The sequence below is a fragment of the Notolepis coatsorum genome (genome assembly GCF_963971535.1).
Source record: "Notolepis coatsorum genome assembly, chromosome: 18".
In the NCBI taxonomy this organism is placed as follows: domain Eukaryota; kingdom Metazoa; phylum Chordata; class Actinopteri; order Aulopiformes; family Paralepididae; genus Notolepis; species Notolepis coatsorum.
The window spans coordinates 74,933,403-74,959,382 of NC_140182.1; the positions used below are offsets into that span (position 1 = coordinate 74,933,403).

At 41.3% G+C, this 25,980-nt stretch overlaps 1 protein-coding gene across 1 annotated transcript in view; it reads right to left on the reverse strand.

The window, feature by feature from the left end:
* The window catches only part of sephs1 (selenophosphate synthetase 1), a 43,718-nt gene that overhangs the window by 7,474 nt on the left and 10,264 nt on the right, over positions 1-25,980 (reverse strand). The window contains exons 3-7 of the mRNA XM_084335609.1: positions 23,353-23,449; positions 23,095-23,198; positions 22,539-22,646; positions 3,887-4,041; positions 54-144 (exon numbers count right to left, since the gene is read on the reverse strand). Coding sequence (XP_084191735.1) covers positions 54-144; positions 3,887-4,041; positions 22,539-22,646; positions 23,095-23,198; positions 23,353-23,449 — 555 coding nt within the window. The remainder of the gene's footprint in view (positions 1-53; positions 145-3,886; positions 4,042-22,538; positions 22,647-23,094; positions 23,199-23,352; positions 23,450-25,980) is intronic.

Below are 25,980 nucleotides of genomic sequence, written 5' to 3' on the forward strand. Positions count from 1 at the left end.
ATAACGCTTCTGAAATAGTAACACCAGACTGTTTGAAAGTAGGGCAGACTTACGATATCCAGCCACTGATGCACTGCGACAGCCACCTGAGTCCCCAGCGGCTTGGTCAACACCAACACATCCCCTGGCACTGCATTGTCTGGCCTGGTACACATTATATACAGCACATCATCACCACCATCAGCATCATTACCACCATCATCATCAACACCATTATCATCATCACCATTATTACCACCACCATCATCATTATCATCATCACCATTATTACCACCACCATCATCATTACCATTATCATCATCACCATTATTACCACCACCATCATTACCATTATCATCATCACCATTATTACCACCACCATCATCACTATTATTACCATCATCACCATTATTACCACCACCACCATCATCACCATTATCATCATCATCATTATTACCACCACCATCACCATTATTACCACCACCATCATCACTATTATTACCACCACCACCATCATCATCACCACCATCATCATTACCATTATCATCATCACCATTATTACCATCATCATCAGCATTATTACCACCATCATCATCATTACCATTATCATCATCGCCACCACCAGCATCACCATTATCATCATCACCATCATCATCATCACCATTATTACCACCACCATCATCATTACCATTATCATCATCACCATTATTACCACCACCATCACCATTATTACCATTATCATCATCACCATTATTACCACCACCATCACCATTATTACCATTATCATCATCACCATTATTACCACCACAATCATCATCATCATCACCCCCCTCATCATCATTATTATTACCACCATCATCACCATTATTACCACCACCATCATCATCATCACCACCATTATTAGCACCACCATCATCATCAATATTATTACCACCATCATAATTAGGGGTGCACCGATGTATCGGTCGGGTATCGGTATCGGCCGATAAGTGCCTTGTTGACTGCAATCGGCCTATCGGCCGATAAGCTCGAATGTGCCGATGGCAGTAGCCGATAAATATCCATCAATTTGTGTAGCGTCAAAAGACAAAAAAAAGTTCACTCGCGACCTGCACAACGCTGTCCCCAGTCCCCCCCCCACACACACACACAAGCTACTGCATCAAAGTTACTACTTATGATTAACAAGGCATTTGTTTTGTGGCATTAACGTTATATAGTTAGTGTTACACGTTCAATAACATCAGCATATTATTTACCCGAACGTAGCAAGCATTAGGCGTTCATACTAGCTCAGTTCCTTCCGTTGCTCATAGAGCCCTGAGTTTTACCCATTCTGCAATCTGTTAATAAAGTTTTCAATCAGACACATGTATAGAAAGGCTTTGTTTTATTATAACATTTGTTGCAGTAAAATCATTATGCCTCGTTTAAGTCATCCTGCGGAGCTAAAAGCTAAACGTCGTCCGCGCCGGCGTTGTTGTTGTTGTAGAATACCTCTCGTCAAAATCAATGGCGGACAAAAGCGGAAGTAAAAAATGTATACGCGCTTGCCGATTGGTGGTAACAGCAGAGGCGGGTGCAAGCGGTGTGTGACGTAATTGGCAGAATCGACTGTCAATCAAAATTTCATTGGTTGAGACTGCTTGAGAGCTCTGGTTGAGACAATAGTATCCAGCTGCAGCCCAGCCGGTAGACCATACTGGGAGAACTAGTATCTAGCTGCAGCCCTGCAGAACATACTGGGAGAGAGATAGTGCTATTTCTTGATGTTTCCTTTTTTTAAGTAAGTAAAGAGGCCTATGTTCATATCGGTGAGCACAATTTGTAACACAAATATACAGTAGTTTCATACAAAAAAATAATATTACAACAAAAAAAAAACCACAAATATCGGTATCGGCCGATTGCGTTAGTTGAACAATCGGTATCGGTGGCAAATTTTCATATCGGTGCATCCCTAATCATAATCACCACCACCACCATCATCATCACCCCCCTCATCATCATTATTATTACCACCCACCCACCATCATCATCATCATCATCATCATCACTATCATGACCATCACCACCAACATCATCATCATTACCAAGATTAGAGACTGTCCAAATTATATTACTTCCTCATTGGAATGGACCACTGGACCACTGGACCCTGTCGTACACGATCCTGTGATTGCCCTGTGAGTGCCTAGATTTTGTACTGAACTTTATCCAGTCATTGTCTTGGTACCTAGAGTTTGAACTGAACTTGGTAGATGTGCTTTTGGCTTCTCTGCCCCTACCTCATGGAACACCCTGCTGGAAACTCAGAAACTAGACACTCTAGTGTTTAGTCTATGGATTGGTTTTGAACCTTAACCCTTTGGTTGCCGAAAACGGAGATCTACGTTTCTGTGGCCCAGCGCTTGAGTGCCGGAAACGTGGATCTACGTTTCTGTTTCAGTATTTCTTTTATTCGCTATTGCCATTCATAATTCATCAGGGCAGCCTGTGCATGCTGTACTGAATGTGTCTGAGATCGCAGATGGTCAATACCGCCGCCTACCGCCTTGCGGCCGCTATTGCACTCCATTTGAAACAATGTAGTTTATTTTCTCTACCAAGCTGCGGCATGGGGGCGGGTCCTAAACACTCCTGCAAAACAAGCGCTTGTAGGGATGGCTTGGACAACTGACCCCGCCCGCCCGTTCATGTGCAATGCCGGATAACGTCGGAGACAGGATCGCTGTGGATATCTGGAATGGCGATCAGATAATTGGATTATTCTTTTTGCATTACATCAGAGACAAGGTAAGGACTCTATATTACCGATCTTGCGTTGATCTGATACTTTTCCCCCCGCGATCGAAACGTGTCTGTGTTTTATGTGTGTGGGCCGTGTACCGTTGGTCACATCACGGCACAAATGGGTGCCCCGCTGCAAGCCCCCTTTCATCCGTGCATGATGAAAGATAATACAGATAATCTAGCGTTGATTTCAGATTGATTGTTGATCCAAGCGAGGAATGGCAATAAGTGAATTCCAATAAAACGCTGTTTTCGCGTCTTTTCATGGGATTACTCAGAATCACTGAAACTATACTCATATTCACCACGGTATAAAACGGAAATGTACGGATGAAAAATGTTTCTGTTTTTCGCATGTTGACTGGAAGAAACTCACTGACAATCGAAAACATTATTAGATCCATAGCTATAATATTTAATATAGTTTTTAGCACTGCAAACTAGGGATGGGTGCGAGTAATCGATTACTCATCGTAGCTATGAAAAGAAGAAAAAAATCGAAATTATAATTTTTTTTAACATATATTTTCACATGTATGTGTAAGATTATAACTGTTTGTTGGTTTCCTTAAACATATATACGTGAATGAACAAAAATAAGTAAGAAAAAATTAAATTAAAAATCTAATATATATTTTTTTAGTTACAAAAAATACTTTGAGTAATACACGATCAATAGAGTATAGCATGCGATCAATCGATCTGGATTTTTCTTTCAAATGCCCATCCCTACTGCAAACACGCCATTCTCTCCATTAAATAGAACGCTATTCAATGAGAGGTCCTGCTGCCTGGCAATCAAAGTGTTAACAATATTTTTTTTATTGTTACCTCCGTTTTCTTTTAGTTTTTAAAATGTGCTCTTAATTGTTCTGATTGTCTGATACTTTCTGTATTTATTAACGCACTATGACACTTATGATGACCATGACAACACTGTAAATTAGTTGAACTACTCTGTATTTATTGAGTATAAATAAAGATAGATTGATTGAATGAATTAATGAATGAATCATTACCACCACCACCATCATCAACTAAATTAAAGACCCTACTGAGCCGACTGTGACTATGTAATGAAGATAGAAAGGGGAAAAAAGAACTTGATTCTTACATGATGAACTCGTTGGGCTGGCAGACAGTAGTGGCCACTCCTCCCATCACCACCCAGGGGTTGAGCACCGTCTGTCCCCCTGTTACAGATGTCCCCGCCTCCTCCGACGCATCCTTGAACCCCTGGATGACCAGCGGCATCACTTTGTCTCTCTCCTACAAGGAGACGTGAGGAGATAGGGGGAGAATAATAAGAATGGGAGAGATATGAGATTTAATGTAACTATACCGGGGTATCTGCCTGTTTCAACAACTTACATTTTAGACTTTAATACCACTTAACTCTTTAATTGCCAGACCCGAGATATCTCGGGTTAACTCACCATGCGTTGGACGCCAGAACCCGAGATATCTCGGGTTTTTCTTTTATTCGCTATTTTCATTCATTATTCATCCATTGACCTCGGTGTTGCCATATAAAAGGATTTTGAGACCGCCAAAGTGCAATACCGGCCGCATCCTGCCAGATGGCAGTGTCGCCCACCCTTTGAAACCTTATATCTAACTCTGTGTTATACTCAAATGTCACGGGCGCTATATTTAGACGGAGCCGAGTAAGTCGCTTCATCCGAGCACTTCGAGACGCATCTGGCACACTCGATCCATAAATTGTGCCAAATTATGTCCGGGACCAGTACCAATATGGACACAAATACTGGAAATCGCGATCAGACAATTGGAATATTCTTTTTGGAATACCACAGGTAAGGACTATCTGACATCAATTTCAGCTTGATCAAACAATGTTTTGATACTGATCCAGCTGATCAGCGTTTTTAGTGTTCAATACGAATGCCGTTACTGGCAATCAAAGCATCAGAAACGACCCCCCCCCCCCCCCCTTGCAGGCATTCATTATGAAACATAATACCTATTATATACATTTAATTTGGAAATAGTAGCGTGTCCAGGCAAGAAACGCCAACGCTTATAGTAGAATTCACGATGTGCCCTATTACTCGCTTCCCAGGAATTATCCCGGATCACTCTGAAATTATACTGAGAGTCTGAGAGGCGGGGTGTTTAAAGACAATGATAGGCGTTTATTCAACATCCAAGAAGGCTAACATACAACTGTGTTTTACTAACTCCAACCGGGACTATTGCCGCTTTCGTGCTGCTTGTTGATGTTATGATCTCCTCCTAACGTTACCGGAGCTGAAGGTGCCACACGCTAAAATGTCCGTGGGGACCCGGCGCCAAACCATAGATAGTTCCAACTCAACGAATTACGTAATCCACCACAGTTGCACTTGCACTCAATATTTAAATAATGTTAGTCTAAATAAATGTAGACAGATACATAATCATTTCAAGCAGAAAACGAATCTTTCCATTAAGAACTGACAATCAGGGAATTTAAACATGGTTGACATTGTTTTTTTGTGTTTATATTAAAGAAAGGAAAGTCTAGTGCTGGCTGAGCATATTGTTTTTTTGCACTAAGTTAATACTTTGACAAATGTAGCCTATATCTTTCAGTCAGTTCGGTCTTTGTGTGCCAAACATTATTTAAGGCTGTAAACACTGTAAACTTTTTTTTTTAATCGCCACCACGCAACAAGTCAAAATGCTCGCTATCTGCAAACAGCTCCACTGTCTGTGTGTATACTCTGCTTTGTTCAAATCACATTCAGCATGCCCTCAGCAGGGTATATCTGCGGCTCTGTTTAGATTTGAGTGTTATTTTTTTTTTATATATAAATTAACGTATATCGAACCGAACCGAAAACCGTGACCCCAAAACCGTGATACGAACCAAACCGTCCATTTTGTGAACCGTCCCACACCTACCGTTTATCATAAAAATTCAGTGCCCCCGAAATACAAAAAAAAGCCCCCGAAAATCAATTAAGGGGGGCAAAAAAAGCCCTTGAAAAAAAATGTTAATTTCTAACCCTGGTTAAGACAACGCCTCAGTGAACTATTTAGTTTAATGGGACATTTCGTTTTGAACAGGGAGCTAACGTGAGCTAACGTGAGCTAACGTGAGATAACGGAGGTATCAACATGCACTACTAGACTATTGCTGGAGCATTTGTTGATATCAGGAGCTATCAGTAGCTAGCCGGCTAGATACCGTTAGACAATGCCTGATTAAAAGTGAATAGTTGACTGGGTAATTTTGTTTAAACAGTAACGATAGCTAGGTAGCTAACGTTAGCTCACGGAGGTCCGCACTAGACTAGAGCAGAGGAGCCTCCTCTGTGTTTACACGGGTAAGGGATAGGGGTGGGAATCACCAGTTTCATCATGATACGATATGATATCGATTCTTTGGACAACGATACGATATTTGCCGATATCACAAAGTCTCTCACGATACAATACGATACGATTAGATTCAGGTGCCTGCGATCGATATGAGATGATATCATATGCCCATTTAACACAATCGGTAACATTTAGATCAACAAAAAAAAGGTAATGAAAATATCATTTGACATTTGTATTTTTGAGCTCTTCCAGACATTTAAAGGAAAATCAATCTATTGTTTTTAATACAAATAGACCTCCTGTTCACTGTAAAGTGCCACGTTTTTATATATTGAGCTTTAAACTTTAAGCTACATTTTTTGGAACTCAAAACTCACAACCTCCCTCTCCCAAACCGTTCCTACAACAATTTGTTGATGTTGCATGATCATGTATAGGCCTACATTTATTATGTATTATATTGTTTATGTTTAAATAACATTTAAACATCAAACTCCTCTGACCTCATCTTGTCTTTCCAAAGACGCGCGCACACACACACACACACAGAAAGGGAGAATGCTATGCTGTAACATCTACACACACGGAGCTACTGCTGTTGTTCTTGGGCAGATATGAGACTCGCCACAGGATTTTCAAAATAAGAGTATCGATATGAATCGATCTTATTACATCGCATCGATCCGATTCGATTGTTGATAATTACATCGATGTATCGATCTGGATCGATGTATCGTCCCACCCCTAGTAAGGGAGGGGCAGGAGGAGGAGCGGCAGTTTGCAGCTCTGTGTGTCTGAGAGAGAAGTCAGCAGTGAGTGAGATCTCCGCTAAGAATTGGATCATGTTTTTCGATCGGTTTTCACGATCGGCGAAAATAAAGCATTATCGGAATTCACCGATCTCATATTTATACTGAATATCGGCCGATACCGATCGCTGGCCGATCGATCGGGGCATCCCTAATAATATAGAATATAGATATAGCTCTAAAAACAAGGTGATGCACTCCTATCTTTAAAGCGTGGCATAGCTACAACGGGACCCGGCTAATGGCTGGCGCTGAATGAGTTAAGAGCTAAATTGAATACCAGTTTCACAACCATACTAGCAAAAATAAAAACACATAGCGAGCGACACTGAACTGGCGGCTGCACTTGAAATTCGCCAATTGAAATTCTTGCACGTTCCATACAAGCTCTCGCTCCGCAAAAAACAACGACTTGAATACAAAAACATTTCAGATATTTTGAGCGTTTCAGAACCTAAGAGTTTTATGATATACCTGGCGAATCATTCTTCCTTTACCTTCAACTAAGGTCGGTGCTCAGCACACCTTTTTTCTGGCTTATCGGTGACAGGGCAACCACAAGAGGGTTTGTCTCAGATATTTATATATATGTTTAATGAAATCCACATATAAAAAATTTACATTAGGGGAGGGGACATCCCAGAGTTAGACCCCGAGTTTGACTGGGACGACGTTTGGACAAATGCTATATTAACCTCCCACAACCCTAATCACCAACAAATTCATTTTAATTATATTCATAGGACGTATCTCACACCTAGGAAACTGTTTGCGATGGGACTGGTGGCCGACTCCCGGTGCACTTTATGCTCTCTAAGAGATACCGGCACGTATATGCATATGGTCTGGGATTTCCCACCAGTGGCCCATTTCTGGAAATCTATAGCAGCTAGACTCTCTGGCATCTGTAACATATCGATTCCACTCACTGCAGCAACAGTACTTTTTTTTTTTTTTTTTTTTTAGTCTTTTTCCCCCTCCTTTTTCCTCCGTTTTTCTCCCATCGCAATGTTAGTCGTTATGCCAATTCCCAATCCCCTTCCTGGTCGCTGCGCACCTACCCCCTACGGTCGGTCTGGGAGAGTGGAGGCTATCACATGCTTCTTCCGACACATGTGTAGCCAATCAACCGCTTCTTTTCACCTGGCAGCGCGGACTCTCACTGAGAGGGTGTAACGTGTGGAAGGATCACACTACCCCCCTTAGATCATTTCCTCGCTGAGTAGGCGCCCCGACCGAACTGTAGGAGTCGCTGTTTACAACGACCCACCCACCAGCTTTCCCACCCCTAACACTACCAATTGTGTTAGTATGAACGACCAGCCAAGCTGGTAGCAATGCCGAGAGCTGGGCTCGAACCCAGCATCTCCTGCACTAGTGGCGAGCGCCTTGCCCACTGCGCCACTTAGCCGCCAGCAACACTACTTCTAAACGATATATCTTCACTACCAACATCCATACAACAGAAAATAATTATTCTGGCAAGCGTTACAGCAGCCAAAAAGCTTATCGCTATGAGATGGAAAGAACCTGAGAATCTCACGGTAATTCACTGGTCCCTGACACTGCTGGACGTTATTTATTTGGAGATATCGTCTGCTCGAGTGGTTGGGGTGAGTCAAGCAGGTATTGATTTGTGGACCGCTGCGGCGGTGTTGGTCAAGAGCTCTATGTAGCAGTGGATTGGGGGTGGGGTGTTGGTCAAGATTCAAGATTCAAGGTTTATTTGTCACATACATACCAGGGCATACAGTCAAATTCGGGTGGCCATACCCGCTTTGATTGTGCAATAATACAATAGTAAATAAAATAAGTAGAAGATAATAAAATAGACATACAATAGACATGATAAAATAGACATGTTAAAGTCCTGAGATAAATGTAATACAATGTTAGCTACGAATTAAGGCACTGGGTCCTATGTACACTACTATACAATATAGTTTTTACTCTATATCCTTATGCTATGCTTGCTATTTCTAAACTATACTATACAAGAACCACAACAATTATACAAGAACACTTTCTCCGCCAATAACGTCATAGAACGGGTTTCAAGTTCATGCGAATTCTGCCAGATCACGGTGTACAACGTTATTCTGATCATATTTCATATTTTCGCCATGGTATTCATATTTCACTCACGGATCATTGTCTGATGCTGTCTGAGCCAGCACAACTCTGCAACGCTTCAATACTGCCACCTGCTGGCTGATCGGCGAGTTGCCAAACCGGATATGCCCGTTGGAGCTCGGTCCGTCCCCTAAATCCGTCCGGCCACTCGTTTATCATCCCAGGACTCTAGCCACACACCGTGGATATGGATCGCTGCCATAACTCAATAATCCACATGATTTGGGCTGTTATTATTATTATACAAACCGGAAATGGATCGCCTCGATCCCCATCACATAACTGGGATCCGTTTGCTCCAGTATCATCGCCCAGCGCTAAGAGGTTGCCGTGAGTTTCAGCGTTTGTGTTTATTATTATCCATACAAACTGCTCTGATCTATATATCACCCATACTCTACATCAGTGGTCACCAACCATTTTAAGCCCAAGATCACTTTTTTTTTTTTTGTTGGTGAAGGCAATATCTACCTATTGAAGCGTTGAGAGAAAAAGACAGCCAAGATTGTACTTTAAACTAAATGACTTATTTGCCTGTATTCTAATTACATGCAATGCTTTGGTCCAACATTAAAACGTCAAAGTAGAACTATTATGTACTTTCTCAGTCAGTGCTAAGTGCAGTCATCTTATGCAGCATCACTTTTCACATCAAAACAAAAGTAGAACTGTAATGTGGACTTTCTCATATTATTAACATTGACAAACATATTTACAATTAGCATTTTATAAAGTAGAACTGTAATGTGTACTTTCTCAGTCAGTGCTAAGTGCAGTCAGTGCTAAGTGCAGTCAGTGCTAAGTGCAGCATCATTTTCACATCAAAACAAAAGTAGAACTGTATGTGTACTTTCTCAGTCAGTGCTAAGTGCAGCATCACTTTTCACATCAAAACAAAAGTAGAACTGTAATGTGGACTCTCAGGGTAAGATCTAAAAAAACAAAACATTTTTTTTTATTTTTTTATTTTCATGGAAAGATCTACAGGGACAGTCTCAAAGATCGACCAGTCGATCAAGATCGACGGGTTGGTGACCACTGCTCTACATGAAGCATTTAACGACGATCACGGAATTATAAACGACCCCCCCCCCGTTCACCCGCGCATGATCAGTCATAACGTTTAGGACCATGTACAGTTGAAATTTTTAATATAGCGTCGATCGGTATCGAACGGCATTTGATCATCTAATATATGCATTTATGCCTATATCTCACGTTCTAGGAATTACTGCAGAAAACAATAAAAACATATTTATACTCTAGACGGTATTTTCGTATGAATGTGTGAATGAAAAAGTAAAACGTTCCTACATCCTGAATGATAGATAATCGATGTTGAATGGGCCATAGTAATGTCAATTTAGCAATACAATTTAAAAAGTTATAGCCCTGCAAAGAAGGTGAACATCTCCATAGACTTACAGTACTGGCAGAGAATGGTATAAGATGATCAAAGTGGTGGTAGGGAATGTGTTAAAGTGACAGTTTTTTCCCTCCTCGTTCCTTTAACACTTTGATTGCCCAACCCGAGTTCTTTTCTCTGTTTTTTTTTTCTTTTTATTAGCGATCTGAATTCATATTTCATCAACCGAGTCTACCGTTGGTAAATCAGCCACCCCAGGGGCTCAGATGTGAAAAAAGCGCCCCCTATCGTCTCCCAGATGGTAATTCACCCTTTTGGATTGGACTCAATGAAAATGCATGGGGAAAAAAACCCGGACTCCACATTTTACTTCTCACGCATGTAACCGGGCCGATCAGCTTCATGTTGGACCCTCAGCACAGCGTGTATACGCTGTTTTACAGTATACGCGTGGGATCAATAAAAGGATACATTTTTGGAATGATCGATCAGGAATTGGAATAATCCATTTGGATACCATCTGATCTCAGGTAAGGAATCTATTTTACCAGTATTAGGATAATCAGACCTTTTTTCACGGAGATATAAGCTTTCCCCCTATATGTGATATGGCTGTTTTGACTGTGCGAGTGATCAGGAAATAAGAGAATCTATTTACAGCTTGCGGCACCAGCGTGCATACGTACACATATACTATCGATAATCTAGCGTTTTTTTTTAAAACGATTCATAAATAGGCTGAACAATGACAACGTTCTAGAATATTACAGTACATCAGCGTTTATCAGGGAATCTTTTTTCTTCTTCTTGAAAATGAGGGCTTTTCAAAATGCTATCAAACGGAAATGAACCGATAAAAAAACAATCCGCTTCGACAATGTTGACTGGAAATGGGTCATTGATAATGCGACGGGCAGATTAGACACATAGCCATAATTTAAAACATAGATTAGGCGATATTAACGTTAACATTGAAGTGGTTGCTGGGCATTCAAGGGGGTAAAAAGGAAAACACGGCTGGCTCTGAAAGTGTTAAAGTGTTCTTTCCATTGTGTTTGAAGTGACCGCTTGTGTCGGTCTGAGGGGATCCGGCGGTCTTTGTGTTGTTTATAGTGTTTTTGTACTCTATATTCTATATTTAGTATTTTTTTGGTTCTTTATATTTTGTACTCAAGTTTTAAGTCTGTATTTATTATTTGTATTGTCTTGTCATTATTATTATTATTATTATTATTATTATTATTATTATTATTATTATTATTATTATTATTATTATTATTATTATTATTATTGTTTATGTCAATGTTGTGTTTGTTGTATATAATTTAAAAAAAAGTGAAAAAAAAATAATTCATATATTTAATATTATTTAATCTCCCGACAGCGGGGCTGCCGCCCAATTAAAAAAAATTAAGACTTTTTAACACCTTAAAGGCCTTAAATTGAGAATTGGGAATTTAAGACTTTTTAATACCCCACAGATACCCTGTATACACCTTGGGGCAGCGCTGGCCCAAACATTAGCAAACTATCTTACGTCCGAAAGGTCGCCGGTTCGATCCCCTGGACCGGCAGGAAAACTCTGGGAGGGAAAGTGAATGAATAGCGGTCTCCCGTCACTCAATACTGCTCCTTGAACAAGGCACTTACCCCCCAACCGCTCCAGTGGAGTTGCTCAGTGGTCAGTGTGAACTTGAAGTCCAACATGCTTTCAAATAGGAGGGCTTTAAACAGCAGAAGACAGTATGGATAAGGAGACTTTTCACCTGGGCACTTCAAGATAGACTACCCAGAGTAAAACACTGGAGCAGGGGACTTCAAGATGGACTACCCAGAGTAAAACACTGGAGCACTTCAAGATAGACTACCCAGAGTAAAACACTGGAGCAGGGGACTTCAAGATGGACTACCCAGAGTAAAACACTGGAGCACTTCAAGATAGACTACCCAGAGTAAACACTGGAGCAGGGGACTTCAAGATGGACTACCCAGAGTAAAACACTGGAGCACTTCAAGATAGACTACCCAGAGTAAAACACTGGAGCAGGGGACTTCAAGATGGACTACCCAGAGTAAAACACTGGAGCACTTCAAGATAGACTACCCAGAGTAAAACACTGGAGCAGGGGACTTCAAGATAGACTACCCAGAGTAAAACACTGGAGCACTTCAAGGTAGACTACCCAGAGTAAAACACTGGAGCACTTCAAGATAGACTACCCAGAGTAAAACACTGGAGCACTTCAAGATAGACTACCCAGAGTAAAACACTGGAGCACTTCAAGATAGACTACCCAGAGTAAAACACTGGAGCACTTCAAGATAGACTACCCAGAGTAAACACTGGAGCAGGGCACTTCAAGGTAGACTACCCAGAGTAAAACACTGGAGCACTTCAAGGTAGACTACCCAGAGTAAAACACTGGAGCAGGGGACTTCAAGGTAGACTACCCAGAGTAAAACACTGGAGCACTTCAAGATAGACTACCCAGAGTAAAACACTGGAGCACTTCAAGATAGACTACCCAGAGTAAAACACTGGAGCACTTCAAGATAGACTACCCAGAGTAAAACACTGGAGCACTTCAAGGTAGACTACCCAGAGTAAAACACTGGAGCACTTCAAGATAGACTACCCAGAGTAAACACTGGAGCACTTCAAGATAGACTACCCAGAGTAAACACTGGAGCAGGGCACTTCAAGGTAGACTACCCAGAGTAAAACACTGGAGCACTTCAAGGTAGACTACCCAGAGTAAAACACTGGAGCACTTCAAGATAGACTACTGACTGGGGGGGTGACTGACTGTTTCTACAAGAGTCTTTCTCTACAGGCGGCTGGGTAGCGCAGAGGTCTAAGCACTCGCCTACCATCGCAGAGACTCATCTCGGTTCGAATCCAGCTGTCAGTGGTACCTCCGGCTTGGTCAGTCGTCCCTACAAACACAATTGGAAGTGTTCGCCTGAGGAAGCCGGTGGGGTATGAGTCCTGGTCATTGCAAACAGCGACTCCTACTGGTCGGTCGGGGCGCCTGTTCAGCAGGGGGGAGATAGCATGAACCTTCGCACACGTTACATTCTCGCAGTGAAACTTCTCGCTGTCAGGGGAACAAAGCGGCTGGCGTCTTGTATCGGAGGAGGCATGTGGTAGTCTACACCCTCCCCAGACCGACAGAGGAGGCATGTGAAAGTCTACACCCTCCCCAGACTGACAGAGGAGGCATGTGCCATGTGGTAGTCTACACCTTCCCCAGACCGACAGAGGAGGCATGTGAAAGTCTACACCCTCCCCAGACTGACAGAGGAGGCATGTGAAAGTCTACACCCTCCCCAGACTGACAGAGGAGGCATGTGAAAGTCTACACCCTCCCCAGACTGACAGAGGAGGCATGTGCCATGTGGTAGTCTACACCCTCCCCAGACCGACAGAGGAGGCATGTGAAAGTCTACACCCTCCCCAGACTGACAGAGGAGGCATGTGCCATGTGGTAGTCTACACCCTCCCCAGACCGACAGAGGAGGCATGTGAAAGTCTACACCCTCCCCAGACTGACAGAGGAGGCATGTGCCATGTGGTAGTCTACACCCTCCCCAGACCGACAGAGGCGGCATGTGAAAGTCTATACCCTCCCCAGACCGACAGAGGAGGCATGTGAAAGTCTACACCAGTGGTGCCCAACCAGTCGATCGCGATCGACAGGTAGATCGCAGGCTGATTTCAAGTAGATCTTGATTAATAAAATTTGATTATTAAAATTTTTTTAAAAATAAAATAAAATCAACTCTTCCTCTCCTTGTTAACACTTTGGCTGCCATGGGTTAAATTCATTATCAACCGTAGGTTGCCGGCTCTATTTGTCTATGGAGAAAGTCCCCTTCTTTGCAGGGCTATAACTTTTTAAATTCTATTGCTACATTGCCATTATTAGGGCCCATTCAAAGTCCTATATGTATTGTTCATTGTGTAGCAACGTTAAACTTTTTCATTCACATATTCATAGTAAAGTATGGTCTAATGTATAAGTATGTTTTCATCTCTTTCTGCAGCTTTCTCCAGAACGTGATCTATAGCCCCAAATACATTATATTGATGATGCAATACAGTTTTATGGCAATCAGCGCGATATAAAAAATTCCAACTAGACGTACTTCTAGAAGTTACTACACGTCATCTGATGTTGACCGGATGGGCTAGGGGGCGTTTATAATTCCGTGGGCAGCGTTATACCAATCATCTAATGTGGGTCAAATGTTGATAATAGCAGTTAGTATCGAAGACGGTAATTTTACACGCTAAAACTCACCCCAGTCTCTGCGCGCCGTTGGGCGATCATCGTAGAGTAGAAATTTTACCATTATGGGATGTCGATTTACCCGGTCCATCTCCAGCTTGTATAATGGTATATACGTCCAAATCATGTTGTTTATCGAGTTATTGGCAATCGATCGCTATGTAGTGTGTCGAGATCGAGCCTCGGGACCTATAGCGAGTGCCCGGAAGTAATACGGCCGACCAGCACAACCTCTACGGCACTTCCTGTTAAGCGATTGCGCCGATCGGCCACCAGATGGCGCTCCTGAACCGCCAGAGAGCTCAGTGGGTCCTCCTGGTGGATCTCAGGCCAGCGGAGGGGAAATATGAATCCGATCCCAGATTTTTGAAATATTGATATTAAAGACGCTGTAAAGCGTCTTCGGCAACTTGAGCATGGCCGGGAATGACGTGTTTAGGCGTTTTCCGGCAGCCAAAGTGTTAACTACAACAAGCAATGCTGTTTGTTATTTAAGATGAGGTCGGACTCGGCACTGACAGATTTGTGTTCATTATGCTGCTTTTATAAAGCCTCAAATGACGGCTTACAATATACAATTTTGGCTGGTAGCTCTCGGGCTAGGTGGTAAATAAAAAAGTAGATCTTGGTTCAAAAAAGGTTGGGCACCCCTGGTCTACACCCTCCGCAAACTGACAGTAGGGCAATGTGCGCAATGACCAGGAAGGGAATTGGCATAATGACTAAATTGGGGGATGGACTGTCACGTACGTAGGTTGTTCATCATCATTATTGCCATATTTGTAACACCATGTAAACATCAGGTTAGTATATGTAATATGTGTTATTTGTATGTGGTGTGTGTGTCATGGTATTAAACAGTTTGAGTGCCAGCCATTAACATGGGAAACATGGTTAAATGCCAGGACCCACTTCAATGATAGCGTTGTGAACGCATAATCTCTCTCTTAAATTATGTGTCTAATCTGCCTGTCGTTTATCAATGACTTGTTTGCAGTCAACATTGTCGAAACGGATTGTTTTTTTTTTATCTGTTCATTTTCGTTTTATAGCATTTTGAAAAGGAATATATATAGATTCCGTGATAAAGGCATTTACTGGAATATTCTAGCATACACAAAAACGTTGTAATTTTTCGGCCTATTTATTAATCGTTTTCAAATAAACGCTAGATTATCGATAGTATATGTGTACTTATGCACGCTATAGAGGCGGGCTGAAAAATCGATTCTCTCATTTCCTCATCAGCGATCACAGCCACACACACACACACGCATAGGGCAAACGCTGATATATCTGTGAAAAAAGCTCTGATTATCCTAAGACTGGTAAAATAAATTCCTTACCCGAGATCAGATGTTATCCAAACAGATTATTCCAATTCCTGATCGCCATTCCAAATATCGATCATGCTTATTGATTACAGTGTCAATGGGTCCTGTAAATACATAATCCACGCGTTTTCCGGGCCGGCGAGCACAATCGATCAATCCTTCAGTTGGCTTGACGGAAAAGTAAAATGAGCAAACTGGCCACTCCCCCTGCATCAGTGTAAAGTAATGGGGTGCAGTTACACAGGGAGAGACGATAGGGGGCGGTATCTTCCCAATTGAGCTCAGAGAGACTCTGCAGCACTAACCCGAGGCTCGATTGATGAAATATGAATTCAAATCGCCAATAAAAAAATAACGACAAACAAACGCTATATAGCGTCGGGGGCACTCAAAGGTCGGCATGAACTAACGACAAAACGCGTCCGTGGCACTAATGTGTTAATGTCTGTTCCTTTCTTTCTTTGTCAGGTAACGCCCGTCCCTACACTGAAGAGTGCTGATTGCCTGATGAGTGGCAGCAGACGGCAGCAGCCTCGAGGGGCGGGTGGATAAAGCCTGACAAGACACACACATCCTGGCGCCTCATTGTGTAATTTGCCAGTGACTACTGTGTTGGAGGTTGCCTTTGTTTGCCACTGTTGTGGAACTGTGATTAATTCCACTATTGTGTGGGTTCGATTGTATTGGCCTTGTCTCCATTATTGTATGGGACTGTGTGTTCATCCTGTTCACACTGCTACCTGGTAGGTGTCTGTGCTAGCGTTGCTACCAGGGTGCATATATATATATAGATTGGCCTCTGTGCCAATTGCCACTATCGTGTGGGAGCATATCTATATTGTTGGCCTTATCATTTGATACTTAGTGTTGTCTGTTTGTCCATTTTATACTTACCTTGTTAGTTCTCCCCTTACCTTTTCCCCCGATTGTGTTGCTGTATGTTTCAATCCCCATTATAAATAAATATCATTTTACTTTTGGAAAACGCATTTGTATTATTTCTTACCTACCGGGACCTGTGCTTAACACTTTGAGTGCCAGCCACGAGAAATCTTGTTAGTTCATGCCATGCGTTGAGTGCCAATGATGAGAAATCTCTGTATTTAATCGTTATTTCTTTTATTAGCGATTTCCATGAATTTTTCATCAATCTAGCCTCACGTTACCATTGGGACTGTATCTGGCCTCGAACAGGGAAAATACCGCCCCCTATCGTCTCCCGGATGGTAATGCACGCATTGGAATGGACTCAATGAAAATGGATGAGAAAAGAAAAATCCGGAATCCACATTTTACTTCTCAGGCATGTAACCAGAGCCGATCGGACTCATTGTGGTCCCTCAGAACAGCGTGGATTATGTGTTTCGAGTACCCAGCGTTGAATCAATAAACACGATCGATATTTGGAATGGCGATCAGGAATTGGGATAATCTTTTTGGAACATCTGATCTGAGGTAAGGAATCTATTTTACCAGTCTTGGGGTAATCAGTTTTTTTCACATATATCTCAACGTGTCCCCTATATGTGTGTGTGTGTGTGCTGATCAGGAAATAGATAATCGATTTTTCAGCCCGCTTCTCTAGCGTGCATAAGTACACATATACTATCGATAATCTAGCGTATATTTGAAAACGATTCATAAATAGGCCGAAAAATTACAACGTGTTTTGTGTATTCCACTAAAAGGCGATTCCTGCAGAATCTATTTTTTTTCTGTAAATTTCCCAAAACGAGCGTTTTTCAAAATGCTATAAAACGGAAATGTACTGATGAAAAAACAATCCGTTTCGTACATGTTGACTGCAAGCACGTCATTGATAAGCGACGGGCGTATTAGACACATAGCCATAATTTAAGATATAGTTTATGCGTTCGCAAATGTGCTCGCCCTCTCATTGACTTAAGCGCTGGCACTCAAGCGCTAAATCGTGCGCCCCCTGCTGGCACTCAGTGTTAAAGCACTTACTGGACGGGCTGGCTTCATAACAGCCCGGTCCAGGTATTTTGTATTAGGTCATCAGACCTTTGTATATGACATGGGCGGAAAAATATAGAAAGACAAACAAAAAAAATAGTCTCTCTACTCTGAGGTTTCCCCCCCCCCCCCCCCCCCCCCCCTGCAATAAACACGCTCCGGTGTTTTACTCTGGGTAGTCTATTTTGAAATTCCCAGGTGAAAAGCCTTGCTTTAGTGTCAAGACTGTGGTACTGGGGCAGCTCCCAGGTGTGAATGTATGTAACTGTGTGAGAAGTGAAGCAGGGCGTTGATGATAAAGAGCATCCGTGCTCAGCAAATCTAGGTTTTCATCCTGGGTTATTTCATGGGTGATAAACATAATATCAATATCATAATATCTTTCTACATATTTTACAGTTGATTTTTTTTATTTAATTTAATTTAATAAAAAATAAAGCTATGCTTTTCAACACCTACATTTTTGGTTTAATTTTGTATTGTTTTAAGCCTTTGATTAATAATATTACTAATAACTAATAGTCTACTTAGTGGCACACAGTCTCAACCACCAGGATGTTTTCAAATCTTCTCATACATTTTGTGTCTCCGTTCCTTTTAATTTTCAAAACCACACATTTCTGGTGTTTTCCAGACCCAGGGATTAAAGCAAAAAAAATCTCCTGACTGAACTTTTTTTCAGGCTGTCATATTCTTATTTTAACCTCCACTATATATTTTTATTTAATAGCGTTAGCGTTTGGGAACTAGATCATTTAACATCTTTTCTATTGCCAGTTTGCTTTTACGTAATATCAATGCTGTTTTAAATGCATTAAATGAAACTGATTGCAAGGGTTGACTGACTTTGTCATACAAATAAACAAATCTACATACTGTAACTTTTCAGTATTGTGTATAGTTCAAATTCAGTATTGTCTATAGTTCAAATTCAGTATTGTGTATAGTTCAAATTATGTATCGTCTATAGTTCAAATTCAGTATTGTGTATAGTTCAAATTATGTAGCCTATAGTTCAAATTCAGTATTGTGTATAGTTCAAATTATGTATCGTCTATAGTTCAAATGATGTATTGTGTATAGTTGAAATTATGTATTGTGTATAGTTGAAATTATGTATTGTGTATAGTTCAAATTATGTATTGTGTATAGGGCAAATACAGTAAAACAATACAGGGCTGTACGATAAGCTTTTTCACTAGGGGCACGGGTGCCCCTAAATGAACAATTTAGGGCCACAGAATATTTTTTAGGGGCACTTTTTTAAATAACAATTTTACCATTATAGTGCAAAATAATATGTTCCTCCTGCCTCATTACTGTGGTCCTTTTATTTAACATTTAAGTGCTTTTGTTTTCAGGTTTGTATCTTTTATAATGAACCAACTGAGTGTGTAAATCACTAATAGAACAAAAACAACAATGTGTGTGTGTGTGTGCGCTTGTAGTGCTCCTTGAATGAGATCATCACAACACACCATTGCATTAATCAGGAGTACAAGAAACTCTGCATACCTTTGTTTCACAATGAAAAGTGCTTTAGAAATAAAATGAATTATTATTATTGTAAATAACCCCATGAAAGGTTTATTATTTTTATGGGCAATTACCTGCTTCATATTTGTGATGTTACTGGTTTCAGTGTGTGCCTAAAGTGTTCAATGTGTTGGGCCGTTGATAAGAGATCTATGCCAATTAATGTTTATGACTTTTTTTTTAAGAATTGAGAGGCCTACTATGGTATGATGTACATATTATAGTCACATAACATGATGACACACCACATGCAATTACATTACTAATAATGGTACACTCACATCCTAAGATGCCATTACATTGTTTTGGGTAGCATTTAGAAAAACTAAAATAATTTAAATGCAAGGTATTACTATTATTGAAAAAATATTACCTGACATGGTTGTCGTATGTTGGATTTATATCAACGCCGTTCTTCTTGTGAAGAGTAATGAGTGGCCCAAACTTCACGGACGGTGTGTCGATAGAACATACTGTGTTTAGTTAAGCCATCTTTTTTTAAATTGGGATTTCCCGTTACAAACGCAGTTTTCCCCACCTGCTTCTGTCCCTTGTAGTACTTGCAAAAATTAGGTCATTCTCAAATACTAGCCAGGGGAATAGTTTGAGCCAATCCGACCTAGGGATGGGAATTGATAGGATTTTATCGATACGATTCCATTATCGATTCTGCTTATCGATTCGATTCTTTATCGATTCTCTTATCGATACCTGATCAATTTATAATTTAAATAAATAAATTGGAAATGCAACAGAACTAAGCTGGTTAGAATAACAACATGCAACTTGACATTTCTGATTGTCATTTATTGTTGAGCCCCCATGTCAGGGGCGACAGTGGCTCGGGAGGTAGAGCAGTCTTCTGGCAATCCGGAGGTTCCCGGTTCGATTCCCGCTCCTCCCGGGCAGCGTGTCGATGTGTCCTTGAGCAAGACACTTAACCCCTAACTGCTCCCGATGAGCAGGTTGGCACCTTGCATGGTTGCCTCCGCCGTCGTTGTGTGAATGTGTGAGTGATTGGGTAAAATGTAAGGAACAAATTGTAAAGCGCTTTGGATAAAAGCGCTATATAAAAAAGCAGCCATTTACCATGTCAGAAAAATACAAAAACTGTAAAAAATAAAACATTAACTATAGCCTACACTTAAATAAAATAATGTATTTGAGATTCTCTTAAAATGTATTTATTTTTTTATTCTTAAACTAATTTAATCTATTGAATAACAGTCGTTATTCCTCTGACTTCTGTCTCACACACACACACACACACAGACACACAGAGCTCCCTCCCCGGGCCCCTGTCCTGTAGGTATTGGCTTGTGTTGCTACACGGACACATTTGTATGTTGCACCATGGTACTTCCTGTCTGACGGACTCAGAGTAGAGACTTTGTAAATAAACAATCCGGCTCTTATTATATGTGAACTAAAGAGTACAATGTTTACACAACAGTCCCCACCCGCTGTTTTATTGTATTTGTACCTGTACTATCCGCTGTCAGCTGTTTATCTCTCTTTGTGAGCTTGATTAAATAGCGTTAGCTCACGTTAGCTAGCGATAGCTCCGCGGCTAATTTTAGCTCAACCTAAACTAAATCAATGACTATGTTCTAAAGCATTCAAGTAGTTTTCACTGCACATAGAAGTAGCCAAACAGCGGGAGCATTTCGGGAGCATATGACCAAAAGCCAGGCAATTTCGAGCCCTTAAGGAATCAAATACAGTCTGCCATGGCTATATGCTAACGCGCGCAACTGTAGGAAAAACCTGGCAGCGTTAAGGGAATCGAAAGTCACAGGAGCCACACGGTTCCAGGCATCGGCCAATTAGGAACCGGTTCCCAACGGGAACCGGTTTTCGATTCCCATCCCTAATCCGACCTGAACTTGTGGACCTTTTTAGTTGCGACAGTGGTGGCGAGTGCAGCTATCTCGCCATCTTCATCTTCTTCCCTAGTAACGTCGACGTCTGCAGACTCGGTGCTAACGATACTAGAGCTAGCCACGTTGCTGTCGCTAACGATGTTAGCCATACCTGTAACGGTGGCTACTGCCACTGCTGGCTCACTGTTCTCTGTCACATTTTCATTAGACGGCTCACTAGGTCCAACACGTCGAAAATATGATGCAATACTAACGTTACTGATGGTTTTCTTCATTTTTAGCCTAGTAGCTAATCAGACTGGCATCTACAAGCTGTGACTGCGTGCACAATCACAGTCGACTGTACAGCCCAGCAATAGCATTTTAAAACGGTCCTGTAACATTTAGGACAATAGGAGCACTCGTGTTTTCTGACATGCGTTTCTACTACTGGATCTACTGCCTGTTCATGGTCTATATATGCTGAAGGTCGGTCAGACCAAGTTTAAAAGAATAAAAGTGATTAAATCTATTACTTTTGTCCTGTAACATTTATATGTTTAAAGAGAATGTAGCGTATATCAGCCTATGATTTATGGTAAAGTCGATTCCTGCGGGGGTGCGTCATCTCCGTGAAAACATCTCCTGACTAAACTATTTTTTTTCAGGCAAAGTCATTCTTATTTTAACCTCCACTGTATATTTATAGAGCGTTAGCTGCGTGCGTCCTGCCATTATTGCTCCGCAACTCGCAGTCGCAAATGACTGCTTGGTGCGGCCCCGCCGCGATAGAAAGAAAATGCCCTTTTTCATGATATTTGACGCCTCTGATTGGCTAAATTTTGTTTCAATCTGTATGCATCTACAAATCATATTATACCAGGTAGCCAATTCCATCAGACTCCAAATCAAATTGACGGAACTCAAAATCAAATTGACTGAAATCCGTCTGGAGACGGAATGCTTTAATGCTTGCAGACCTGCGAGGAAATCCCTGCTACATGTTTGTATTTATGTGAATCCTTCATGCAGAGAACTCCTGCAGATTCCTTGCAGACGGCTACAGTACGCGGCTGCAGATCCAAAGGGTGTGGTGACTGCATCTGATGACTGCGTGTTCTCCTCACCTTCTCTGACATTTTGTTGCTGACTCCCAGGAGCATCAGCATGTTGTCACATTCCGTCACTCCCATCGCATACAGGTCACTTAGAACGTTGGCACAAGCGATTCGACCCTACAGAGGCGGGGGTTGAGAATGAAGGAAAGAAAATGTGGCAGAAGTGGGAGTAATGATGAGTAAAGAGAAATGATCATACGACTGTATTCGTTAGAACTAGGGATACACCAGTCCAACTTTTTCAGTCCCGATACCGATACCTGGCTTTGGGTATCTGAGGATACAGTGAAGCATGATGTGTTTGTAATGGATCGATCGTGGATCTGTAGCCAACACGTGATCCAGCTATTTGTGTCAGTATCGGCCCGATATCAGAATTGGATCGGTGCATCCCGGTTGAAACTGGTCTAAGATCAGCACTTCTAATCGAAGATTCATTATACATACGGACCCTGGTATAATAATAGGAGGATTCTAACAGTGGTATCTACTGTCTGTGCAATGTACTAAGAGGTCTGTGTATATGGGCCAACACAATGACACAAGGAGACAGGAGTTATCTTACCATCATGTAAGGGTCATCCACAATAGGGTATATGTAGTCTGTTGTCTGGACCAATGAAAGGCCTCCGTGTCTGAGAGGGATCACACAGGTGTCCATACCAATGCCTGCACACAAAAAACACAACAATAGCGACATACACTATACATCTGAAATGAAAACTGTTTTTCTTTACTTTCATCTGTGTTGTGACCCATTTAATTATTGTGTAACTGTTTTAACTAATTCTTTACTGTGTGTGTGTGTGTGGTGTGGACATACCCAATCGGGGCATAACTGCTCCAAGAAACTGTTCATCTTCCTGATAGTGGTTCTCCTGGAGCGCTTCTAGAAGCTTCTGCAGCACGTCTTGGGGTACCTGTGGTCAAGTAGAAATAACAACCATTTGTATATATCCTAATCATATCGTACAACATTATCATAATCTATGTATCATCCCTGTCCCAACATGCAGTATTAAAGGTCCCATATTGTAGTCCTTTTCAACAAGTTAAGATAGGTCTCTAAGGTTCCCTAAACATGTCTTGAGATTTTCCTTTGCTGAAGAAATAGAACACACTCAGATTATGCATTCTAACAGCTGCCTTCTATACCCCTCTGTTTCAGTCCTGTTCTCAACGGGCTGTTTCTGTGCCTGTAACAAGTGAGGAACTTTTATCGTACAAATACGATAATTATCGTACTTCTAGTAATGGTGCACAAGCCTGTACCGTCTAACGAAATTCAGATCAAACTGTCAAACTAGTTGCATGTTGCAGATCAAATGACTCAGAATCCAGAAATATCATATCAAACTTAGTTACATTTTTTGTCAGAAACACATTTTAGGTTCATCTTTAGGTAGATGCATATAACCCATATAACTATGTATGATAGCATGTACAATAGTGCTGTATATACCGTATATATATATTTATTCTTACCGTGTACTACATCTGTCTGTTCAAACCTGCAATCCCCCATGGGGACATTAACGTGTGATTGTGGGCTTTGCAAATCAATTTGATTTGATAATCCTTTTTACATATATGTAGATACTAGGGGTGTAAGTGACGTGTAACGGTACACAAAATCCACGGTTCGGTACGTACCTCGGTTTTGAAGTCACGGTTCGGTATTATTTTCGGTACAGTTACAATTTGCTTTTCATTTATCTATTTATTTAACTATTAAACAATATAAAACGAATTGGCCATAATTGACTGAGCAAACTAATGCTTACTGCTGTAACCTACTAATAACACTTAAGTAAATCTGAAGATTATTATATAGCAGATGCCTTGGAGGATAAGTCGTGGACAACTGTAGCGTGTGCTTGTTTATACATAACCCCTGTGATGACTGTGATGCATGAATACAGGGGCAGGGCTTGCATCACAGTCATGAAGGGGACGAGTTTATACAGAGCTGGTGGTATGACTTGCTGGCTGAAATACGGACGAGAGGGAACTAGGTAGCGGGGTTATATTACTTTTAACGTGCTTAAACCCAGTGTTCTCGACAACGGAGTATGGTCGCAGATCTGCTGCTATAAAAACACATATGGCGTTTGTTATTGCTTTGGCCCGGTGTGAATTAATAGCGAGATGCTGCTTGAATGCAACGGGGAGCTGGGTTTGCACTAGGATCTGTTTCTTCCGTGTACCAGTGATATTCACATTCGGGTGATGCCGTTTCAAATGCGTGATACATTTACATTTACATTTAGTCATTTAGCTGACGCTTTTATCCAAAGCGACTTACAAGTTCTGTACGACAAGACAGCAAGAAGGGTACAACTCTATCAGCTGAGTAACAATGTTCATCAAGTGTTGCGTGTTACAGTGTAGGTTAGTTTATTAGGACAAGTGCATGACAGTAAGGTTAGTCAGGGTTAGATTTTATTTTTTTTTTTTTTTTTTTCATTTCAGATAAAGTTCGCAATAAAGTTGAACAATGACATGGCTCTGGCTTGTCAGTTAGTATTGACTCGCCATACTAAGGCTAATATGCTATGCTGAATTACAGCTCTCGTTCAGTGTAGCTGCGCGCTGCGTGGAATGAACAAACAACATCCGGTTAGTTGTGCACGTTATATTAGGGCCGGGGGGATTTAAGCTCTGCAAAAAAAGGTTCCATACCGTTGCAATCGCTCGGTGCACAGCGCGTACTGTACCGGAGGACCACATTGAGGCGGTACAGTACGTATCCGCGTACCGTTACACCTAGGGTTGGGCATCATTTGGATTTGAACGATTCCGGTTCCGATTCTCCATATCGATTCCTGTTCTGAACGATTCTCGATTCCGATTCTTTGAGGTGCAGGTCACAGCTTATTTCGCAGGAGAATTCTTTGAAAATTTTACATTTTTTTCATACTATTCACATTTTCAGTTGACTTGATACAGTTTAATTTGGTTGCTGTACTGTAACTAGGGTATTAATTAACAAAGTAAAAAAAAAAATTTATTTTTTTATTTTTTAAGAATCGAAATGCAGGTATGTTACTTCCGGTTCCAGAACCGGAAGTTAGGAACCGGTTCCTAATTAGAACCGGTTTTCAGTGCCCAACCCTAGTTACACCCCTAGTAGATACTATATCTATATCTGTACATATCCCTTACCTACTCTTACTAGTTACGCTGTTGGCCAGTATGACTAGTCAGGCCTGTACGCTGCGACGAGATCGTCGCAAATTGCCCCCTAATTTGGCCGGTGCGAATGAAAAATTATATCTACTCGCAAGCTTGCGAATAGTGATTTCACCCCTTCATTCGCATTTCACTACACTAACATTAGCCTACAACCAGGGCTGTACAGGCGACATAATGTTGCGGTTGTAATTTCATTAGACAGACCAGCGCGGACATTTAATAACATGCAATTTAATTGACACGAGCAATGGGCTAA